General features: G+C 47.2%; 1 protein-coding gene across 1 annotated transcript; it reads left to right on the top strand.

Annotated features, from left to right (window-relative positions):
• The first annotated feature begins 57 nt into the window (after positions 1-57).
• Positions 58-9,418, top strand: LOC126044258 (rab-like protein 2A). Its single transcript, XM_049813585.1, has 8 exons — positions 58-222; positions 340-369; positions 597-676; positions 5,186-5,265; positions 6,221-6,332; positions 8,248-8,345; positions 8,595-8,678; positions 8,973-9,418. Exons 1-8 carry the CDS (start codon positions 116-118, stop codon positions 9,048-9,050), a joined length of 669 nt encoding a protein of 222 aa, XP_049669542.1. The 5' UTR covers positions 58-115; the 3' UTR covers positions 9,051-9,418.
• Positions 9,419-9,438: the final 20 nt, after the last annotated feature.

The following is a 9,438-nucleotide window of genomic DNA, read 5'->3' on the forward strand; positions in this document are numbered from 1 at the left end:
TAACAAGGGCGGGGCGGAGCGCTCAGTCACGCACGGAGTGGCCGGGAGGCGGGGGGGCGGAGCCGGAGGCCGGGCCCGCCGTGTCGCGTAGCAGCGGGGACGCGGAGGCGGTGGCATGGCGGATGCGGCGGCGGCGGAGCAGGCCCGGGATGAGGCCGCGGCCGGCGCTGAGGAGACCGTGAAGATCATCTGCCTAGGCGACAGCGCCGTGGGCAAGTCCAAGTGAGTGGCCGCGCGGGCACGCTGCCTCCCGGCCGGTTCCCCGCGGGGAGGGGAGGGGAGGGGAGGGAAGGGGCGGCTTGGTCCCGCGGCCTAACGGCTGTGGTGCTCTTCCCGCAGGCTTCTGGAGAGGTTCCTGCTCGACGGCTTGTATCCTTTGGTGCGACCTTTAGTTCCCGTCCCTGTTCCCGGGCCTGCGCCCTGAGCAGCCCCGCGTCGCTGCGCAGGTGGCGGCCCTGCCCGGCGGAGCGCGGCGGGAGGCCCGGCCCGGCGAACTGCGGCGGGCCTGGCCTGGGGAGCGGGTGCCGGCCCGGCGCCGACGGTCGCTGCAGAGTGGGGGATCGTGCTCCTCCGTCGACTCCTTAACACGGGCACAGCCGCCCCCAGCAGCTCTCCACCTTCGCCCTGACGCTCTACAAGCACCGTGCTTGGGTGGACGGGCAGGCGGTCCTCGTGGGTAAGTGGGAGGGGGCCCAGCCTGGTGTTCCGTGGGTCCCGGGGAGAGGGTGATGCCGCTATGTGCGGGGAGGGAAACGGCGACAGGGCAGTTGGCATACTCAGCAGTGTAAGGACCCAAAAACGTGGCAGAGGAGGTTCTTGCTGTGGCAAGAGGATGCCAAACAGTGGTTTGTAGGCACAGAAATGGAGTAATGAAGGGATCAAAGAACCACAGAATGGTTGAGGCTGTCAGGGACCTCCAGATGTCAGTCTGTCCAACCCCCTGCTCAAGCAGGGCCACCCACAGCCAGCCACCCAGAGCCATGTCCAGATGGCTTTTGAATATTTCCAAGGAGAGAGTCTCCACAACCTCTCTGGGCAACCTGTGCCAGTGGTCAGTCATGCTCACAGTGGAAAAAGTGTTTCCTGATTTTCAGAGGGAACCTCGTGTGTTTCAGTTTGTGCCTGTTGGCTCTGGTCCTGTCACTGAAAAGAGCCTGACTCCGTCTTCTTTACACTCTTCCTTCAGGTATTTATACTCATTGATGAGATCACCCCTGAGCCTTCTCTTCTTTAGGCTAAAGAGTCCCAGCCCTCTCAGTCTTTCCTCACAGGAGAGATGCTCGTGTCCCTTCATCATCTTCCTGGCTCTTTGTTGCACAGCACTGGACTCAGCACTCCAGGTGTGGCCACACCAGTGCTGAGTAGAGGCAAAGAAATACTTTGCCTAATGCAGCCCAGGATACCATTAGCCTTCTTTGTGGCAAAGCCACATTGCTGGCTCCTAGCCAGCTTGGTATCAGCCAGGACTCCCAGGGCCTTTTCTGCAAAGGTGCTTTCTCCAGCATAAATTGGGGGTTGTTCCTCCCCAGATGGAGGACTTTGCACTTCTTCTTGTTGAACTTCATGAGATTCCTGTCAGCCCGTTTCTCCAGCCTGTCCAGGTCCCTCTGGATGGCAGCACAACCCTCTGGTGTATCAGCAACTTCTCCCAGTTTTGACCTCTGGGCTGGTCATTTAGCCAGTTTTCAGTCGACCTCATTGTCTGCTCATCCAGCCCATACATCAACCACTTCTCTATGAGGCTCTTATGGGACAGTGCTGGAAGCCTTACTGAAGTCTAGGTAGACAACAGCCACTGCTCTTCCTTCATTTACCAGGCCAGATTGCTGTTCAGTTATTAGGTGGGCATCTCCTCCACCACTAACCTCCATGGGCTGCAGGGGGACAGCCTGACATCTCACCACGGTCTGCAGAGGCATCCCCTCCTCCAGTGCACCTCCTCCCCCTCCTTCTTCACTGACCTTGGTATCTGCAGAGGTGTTTCTCTCACATCCCACTCCTCTCTCCACTGCAGGTTTCCCTTCTTAAACACGTTCTCCCAGAGGTGCTACCACCATCGGTGATGGGCTTGGCCTTGGCCTTGGCCAGTAGCAGGTCCGACTTGGAGCCAGGGAAGCTTCGAGCAGCTTCTCACAGGAGCCGGCCCTGCAGCCCCTCCCCCACTACCAAAAACCCCACCACACAAACCCAAAACAGCAGGCTATTCCAACATATCAGGGGTCTTACTGCTAGAAAGTCTTTCTTTCTTGATACTTAATGCAAATCCTCTTTACTCAAGCTAAACCAGTTATTTCCTGTGTTTCCTGGACACTGAACAAGTTTTTTCCCTTTCCGTTTGCACCAGCTTTCTCCATGTTTGAACACTGTACCTTTCCCCTTTATTGGTGAATGAAAAACAGGACATGAGCCAGCAATGTGCGCTTGCAGCCCAGAAAGCCAATTGATCCTGGGCTGTGTAAAAAGAAGCGTGGCCAGCAGGTTGAGGGGGGTGATTCTTCTGCTCTGCTCTGCTTGAGACCCCACCTGAAGTACTGCATCCAGCTCTGGGATCCCTAGTACAAGAAAGACATGGACCTGCTAGAGTGGGTTCATGAAAATTATCAGAGAGCTGGAGCAGAGGAGGCTGAGAGAGTTGGGGTTGTTCAGGCTAGAGAAGAGAAGGCTCTGGGGAGCCCTTATTGTGGCCTTCCAATATGTAAAGGGGGCTTACAAGAAAGTTGGAGAGGGACTTTTTACCAGGGGCTGTAGTGACAGGACAAGAGGCAATGGTTTTGAACTGGAAGAGGGTAAGTTTAGATTGGACATAAGGAGGAAATGTTTTATGCTGAGCGTGGTGACACTCAGGGACCACTGGAACAGGTTGCCTAAAGAAGCTGTGGATGCCCCATCCCTGAAAGTGTTGAAGGTCGGGCTGGATGGGGCTTTGAGCAACCTGATCTAGTGGAAGGTCATAGAATCATAGAATCGTTTAGGCTGGAAAAGACCTTTAAGATCATCGAGTCCAACCGTCAACCCAACACCACCATGCCCACTAAACCATGTCCTGATGTGCCATGTCTACGTGTTTTTTTAACACCTTCAGGGATGGTGACACCACCACTTCCTTGGGCAGCCTGTTCCAATGCCTGACAACCCTTTCAGTAAAGGAATTTTTTCTAGCATCCAATCTAAACCTCCCCTGGCGTAACTTGAGGCCATTTCCTCTCATCCTATCACTAGTTACTTAGGAGAAGATGTCCCTGCCTACAGCAGGGGGGTGGACTGGATGATCTTTAAAGGTTCCTTCCAACCCAACCCATTCTGAGATTCTATTTCTTCTCTCTTTTAGGGTAGATGACATCACTTTATTCTGCCTTTTCTCATAGGGCATTTCCACCCCTTACAAAAACCTTGCCACTTAAACCCAATACAAGGTTTCAGAAAAGAGCCATGAGAGCAATGGAAAGATGGTAAAAAGGGGCCTAATGATGGGAGTCTGGTTAGCTTCTCAGGGAGAAGGTAAGATACCAGCAAACAGGAGCTTGGTACAAAAGGAGGCTTCAGCATAGCAAGAAATATTTAACAGACTCTAGCTGATGTTAGGTAAACTCAAAAGATAAGGTGCGTGGGGGGGGTTAACCAGTAAGTGAAATTAGTATTAAGGCAACTTGCAAAAGTATGGATTCATATGTCAGGGACTTATTTTTAACATGGGTTTAGTACTTTATTAACTTGCTTTAGTTTAGGTAATTCATCTGGCCTGTGTTATACAGGAGTTCACAGTGTCTTCTATTTTCACCTTTTATGAACATAATGCTGATCATCCAAGCTACCTTGCAGAGAAGACTTCACATGAAGTGTAATTTGTAAAGACTGGTAGTTTGATCTGAAGGCTTTAAATTGTGCAGATTTACCACTTCCCTTGCTAGTTTAACTTTTACTCTTAATGGCCATTGCCAAATTCTATGTGGTAGAGTTAGGATTGCATTAAAATGTGGTGTATTTCTTTACTATATGAATCTTATTTTTCCCAAGGATTTTAAGGTTGATAAATTGCTATGTTCTGGAGTTACATGGGGTATGACAGGCAAGATCTGGAGGATTTAGTAATAAAAGCATCAGTGTTTTTCAATAAGCTATGACAAGTTCTCTCATGACAGCTGCCACATTGTTTGGGAAATTAATTTAGGGACATTCGTAGGTTGTGGTCACTGGCACCTCTTTTTTCCTTGTAAGTGAGTATTCTGAAATGGCACATTAAAAGGATCAGGCAATTTTAGAAGCTAAGCAGAACTAGCCAAAATTAATGCAAATGTGTTCTGACAAGTACTAGCCTATATTTTGGGCAGTTTAAGAAGTTACCATCCTGCAAGTCTGATACAGTATCCAATCAGAAACTAGTTTCAATGCAAAGTAAACACTAAGGAAAGTGGCTTATTCAGCTTAGGGGTGGAGTGGCATGCTTCAGTCTAGCTGACAGAAGTATAACTGTATCTGATGGTTCTTAGTTGGAAGTTGTGTAAATTTATACAACAAATAAGACACAAATATTAGCCTATAAATCTAGTAAGAAGAGGTGGGGAGATCTCTACCTGAGACGCACAAACAGAAAAAAGGCATTAAAATGTTGATGACTGTTCAGGTATGCTTCATGATACCTAGTCTACAAGGTACTTAATGAATTGGGATTTGTCTGTCTCAGGCTAACTTACTGACCCTTTGTAATTTTAGAACGAGTCATGCCCCTGGAAAGAGCAGAGTTAGACTGTCTGAGAAAGGAGATGGAACATTTCCTGTGACAGGCACCTGGCTATTTATCACCATGTCAGCAATCAAGCTGTTTCAAGATGTTTAGATTTTGTTTCCTGTTGTCATCTCTAGTGACAAAGAACATTGTTATGACTCTTTGCACTTTTGACTAGCTTTGTCTTACTGTCCTTTATAAGTCATTCCTGCTAATGACTTCTCTTTTGCTAATATGTTTATAGCAATGTTCAGTGTCAGCACAACTCGTAGCTAAGCCTTGCTAAGTAAAGGTCCTAGTTTTGCATAATCTCTTAGCCCTGGAATGTTTCAGATTAGTGAGGTGAAATCTAATTTGTGACCCTGAGTAGATGGACTGGGCTTTGTGTCCTGGGTTTAAGTTGTGAGGAAGACGGAACTTGGCAAGTTGTGTCATTCTAAGCTTGTTTTTTGTGTCTTACAGACTTCTGGGACACAGCTGGACAGGAGAGGTTCCAGAACATGCATGCATCCTATTACCATAAGGCTCATGCTTGTATCATGGTAAGGGTAGTGTCTCAGCTGTGGTCTGATGGAATTTTGACTAATAACAGTCCCAGCTGACACTTGGCCTGTATGTTACTTTTTATGATTACGCTGCCTTATATTTCTTGTCTCTTCCAGTGGCTTAAAAAACTTTCCTATATTGTTCTTTCTTCTCTCACTAGATAAAACCAGTGTAGTTGGGTATGTTTAGCTCTCTTCTGCCTTTCCTGATAGCACTCACTATATTCCCTGACTTTGCTATCTTCTAAATTTCCTTACTTTTGTCACTGCCTTTCCAGTAAGGTGGTACGAACAACTGAAAGTACTTATTTACAAGCAGTCCTGTCAGAGGTGATGTGAGGGAGAAGGCATTCCTTTCTTGTTCTGGGATGTGACTATTGGATTAGTACAAAACTGTTCTGACTTTTGGCAGGTTACTATATAAGACATTCTTCTCCGGTCTTTTGCCTTTCTATTTCCCTATACTTTGCACTTCCCATTTATTAGCTCAGATCAGTCTTGTTTCCTGACTCTTAGCCCGCTTAGGTCTCTTGGTTTGTACTGTTGCTCTAACTTTCCACTATTTCTCATCACTTGTGAGCATCAGTCAACTTCACTGATATTTTAATTGTTAAAATAGAGAAGCCTCATATCTGACCCTACTTAGCAGAACAGATCTTTCCCAGTGCTTGTTCACTGTCATGGGTGATAGAGTGCTTGTCATAGTACAAAATAAGAATGAAAGGAAAATGAGGGACTATTTCCTGCACTATGCAAAGAAATGGCCTGGCTGCATGTTTCAAGGCTTGCTGGATATTCTCCATTTTCTCTTTCATCCTTTCTAACAAAAGCCAGTTTTCTTTGTTGATGTCCTCCTGGGAAAATTCTGGATTCCATACTTGTGTTTGGTGCAGTGGGTTGATCAGGTGCTGTCCTGCTGTTGGCCCCATGATAGCTGGTTCTTTTTTGGAAGGTGTTTGATGTGCAGCGGAAAGTCACCTACAAGAACTTAAACAGCTGGTACAAGGAGCTGAGAGAATTCCGCCCAGAGATTCCTTGCATTGTGGTGGCCAACAAAATTGATGGTGAGTATATCTTCTTTCAACCTCTCAGGATTGTGATGTCATTCTCTTCTGACCTGGCTCAGAAAGAATACCATTCATTCGTTAGGTCCAGATGAGTTCTTGAGTATTAGTCCCTCAGGGCTGTATTTTACCAAATGAATAGCTGGGTCCTCTACTGACCTTGCTTGCTGTCTTACAGGCTCTTGTGCTTGCTTTACTAGCAATAAAAATACAAATTTGATCTATTTAAAGTTTATTCAAGTGATGTCCTTCCAATTCTGTTATTACCACGTTGCCCATTTCATCCAGCAAGAACCTGAAAGCTGATTGGAGCACTACCTAGTAAAAAAAGATGCAGGATGTCTTGCTGGAAAAGGAGCATAATCTGTTATGTGGCTTCCCCTGATACAGTCAGTAACTGCCTTTGTATCGCTAATTCAGCCTGCAGGTTTCCGTGGGACTCCTCTGTGCTAAAGTGTCTAAGTATACCTGCTGGCAAAATTGTTCACCTTCCTCTGCAGATGACTGGATTATTGCCTCCTCTTAGGAATGCCAGCTAGGCATTCATTATTACTATCATTTGGGTTGTGATCTGTCTCCTGCATCCTGTGGGAATGCATAACGCATCAGTTTTCTGCTCAGCATCAATGAGAGAACACATACCCTTAGGACCATAGCTTGCTGTTCTTTATCAAGTACAGTGTCAGACATGGTCTTCCTCGCTGACATTCATGGTAGAAATCATGGCAGCTATGAATGGGTGTGTCCATCTGATAATGTGTCTGGGCTCCCACTGTAGTCTACAGAAGTTCATTATTGTTCAGTGGTGTGGTTTAGGGCAGGACTGATCTTACCTAATAAAAGCCTTTCCTATAGGACATGTCAAGCCAGCCTTGAATCCACTGATTGCATGGACTGTACAGGAAGTCCAAGGCAAATGGACTTGGTGTTGACAGACATATTGTAGACAGAACCTCTGTGTAGATGAATCCTGCTCTTAGTGTTCTGTGTATGAGTAGACGCTGCTCCAAGACAGTCCTCTGCCTTGCCTTCACTTGCTGTATTCCACCTGGACTAGAAAATGATCAGCCCACAGCTCTTAACACAGGCCCAGTCTGTAGAACAGTTGATCCAGCTTCCTGCAAAGAGGTAGGGAGCAGCTGCCTGGGCAGTGCTCACTGGCAAGCATTTGGAATCTGAACTACTTCAGCTGTTGCTTCTATGAGAAAAGGCGAATCATGTGGAGTCATCCTCCTGTGCTGACATACAGGCTGGCTACCTATCAAAACTTTGAGCTGTTACTGCTGTGTCAGCATGTCCTGTAAATATGCAGTAGATTTGTTCCAAAACTGAAATAAAGCTTCTGGCCTACTAAGGTTGGGGTAGCTGGACCTAACTCCCCGTTAAGTAAAAATATGTAACAGTTGACTCATTTGTGTAGTGTGAGCATGCCCTTAACTCACAGGAATATAGGTAACATGGCATAAAGGCAGTGGGGAGTTCTGGTTAAAAGGCCAAACTGGAGGGAGAGGCATGACTAGTACTGGCAGTGATGTCCAGGTCATGTGGACACACAGCAAAAATCATAGGGAAGTGCCTGGAAAACATTCATAGTTGCTGCACAGCAAGTGAACTGATATGTTCTAAGCTGCAAAGCATTATTCATTTATAGCACAGCAGAATCCATCTATAATTTATTCAAGCACCATGAATAAATGAACAAGAAATTTTTTGTGTCTTCTTGTCAACAGCTTGCTGATGCTGTTGCTTTTAAAACCCTAGAGCTTTTGGGGAGGACTCTCCTAGCCTTGTACTACAGTGAGGAGGCCTTGACAGCTAAATCAGGCTCTGGTCTCCATCTGTTCTACCACTTGGGCATATGTTGGCATTCAGCCCACAGTGATGTCTTACTGACCACTTCTTTTTTTGCCCCCAGCGGATGTGAAGGTGACCCAGAAAAGCTTCAACTTTGCCCGGAAGTTCAGTTTGCCCTTTTACTTTGTGTCTGCTGCAGATGGCACCAATGTAGTGAAGGTAAAACATAGCTATTTGGCTCAGCATCCATGAGACCCCTATACAGTCCAAGGATATGGAGACTGCTGTAGGCACAGAAAACAGAAAATGGGCTAGTGCACCTGTTTGGGTGCTTGTGAGGTCCTGGTAGCTATAGGTAGTTGCAGAGGTGGTTTGGTGTTTTTTTCTTGGGGTGTGGGAACAGTTTCCATATGTTACAGAAACACAGTGCCCCTTACTCTGAGTGACAAGCATTCTCCTTCTCATCAGCTCTTCAATGATGCTATCAAACTGGCAGTTGCTTACAAACAGAATTCAGGAGATTTCATGGACGAGGTCATGCGAGAACTGGAGGTAAGAAAGGCTCTGCTTACTGCACTCCTCCTAAGTGATTAGCAGCTCTGCTCTTTTTTCCCTCAGGGAAAGCAGAGCCTGTGGCAAAGGGTGAAACTTTGCAGGCATGGAAAGATTTGCCTTGTGCTAGTGACACCATAGGGTTTGTGTGCTGCTCGTGTCTAGGCCAGAAGGGGTGAGATGGTGACCCTCTGAAGAGCCCATGATGCCGTAGACCGAATTTGAATGAACCACAGCAGAGCGTAGCTGTTGCTCTCATGCTTCTCAGCAGTTCCTTGTCCTGCTCCTTTCCAGAGCTTTGACCTGCAGAAGAAGAGTGAGAATTCGTCGGATAAAGAGAGCTGCCCTGAAGAGAAGCCCCCATCTGCCTAAGCCCTGGACCCTGAGTCTGGTTTTCCATTTGCTCTAGATTTCTGGGGCTAGTTAGAGCTGGTCTTCACAGAGGAAAGTGATTTTTCTCATGCCCTGAGAGCTCTGGTGATGGGCAGCTGGGCCTCTCCCCTTCTTGTGAGAGACTGTCTAAACATGACCTTCCTTGACTCGGCCCTAGCCACTGCACATCATGGTCAAGGAAAGAGTGAAAGTATCCGCATGGTTGCTAGTTACTGCATGCTTCTTCAAGGCAAATCTTGCCAGGAGAGCGAAGGCACTCTTGGACCTGCAGGGAAGGGTCCTGCCCAGATGCTTTAATGGTACCTACTGAGAAAACAAACACTAAAGAATTTTTTTTATAAAGCTTTGAGCTTGCATTTTTCCTGAA

Source organism: Accipiter gentilis, chromosome 11, assembly GCF_929443795.1.
Source record: "Accipiter gentilis chromosome 11, bAccGen1.1, whole genome shotgun sequence".
NCBI lineage: Eukaryota > Metazoa > Chordata > Aves > Accipitriformes > Accipitridae > Astur > Astur gentilis.

Excerpts from the sequence above, each read along its gene's own strand:
- LOC126044258 (XM_049813585.1), top strand. The coding sequence starts at position 116 with ATGGCGGATGCGGCGGCGGCGGAGCAGGCCCGGGATGAGGCCGCGGCC. Across the intron at positions 6,333-8,247 it reads GGTGGCCAACAAAATTGATG|CGGATGTGAAGGTGACCCAG; the intron begins GTGAGTATATCT and ends TTTTGCCCCCAG. Across the intron at positions 8,679-8,972 it reads AGGTCATGCGAGAACTGGAG|AGCTTTGACCTGCAGAAGAA; the intron begins GTAAGAAAGGCT and ends GCTCCTTTCCAG.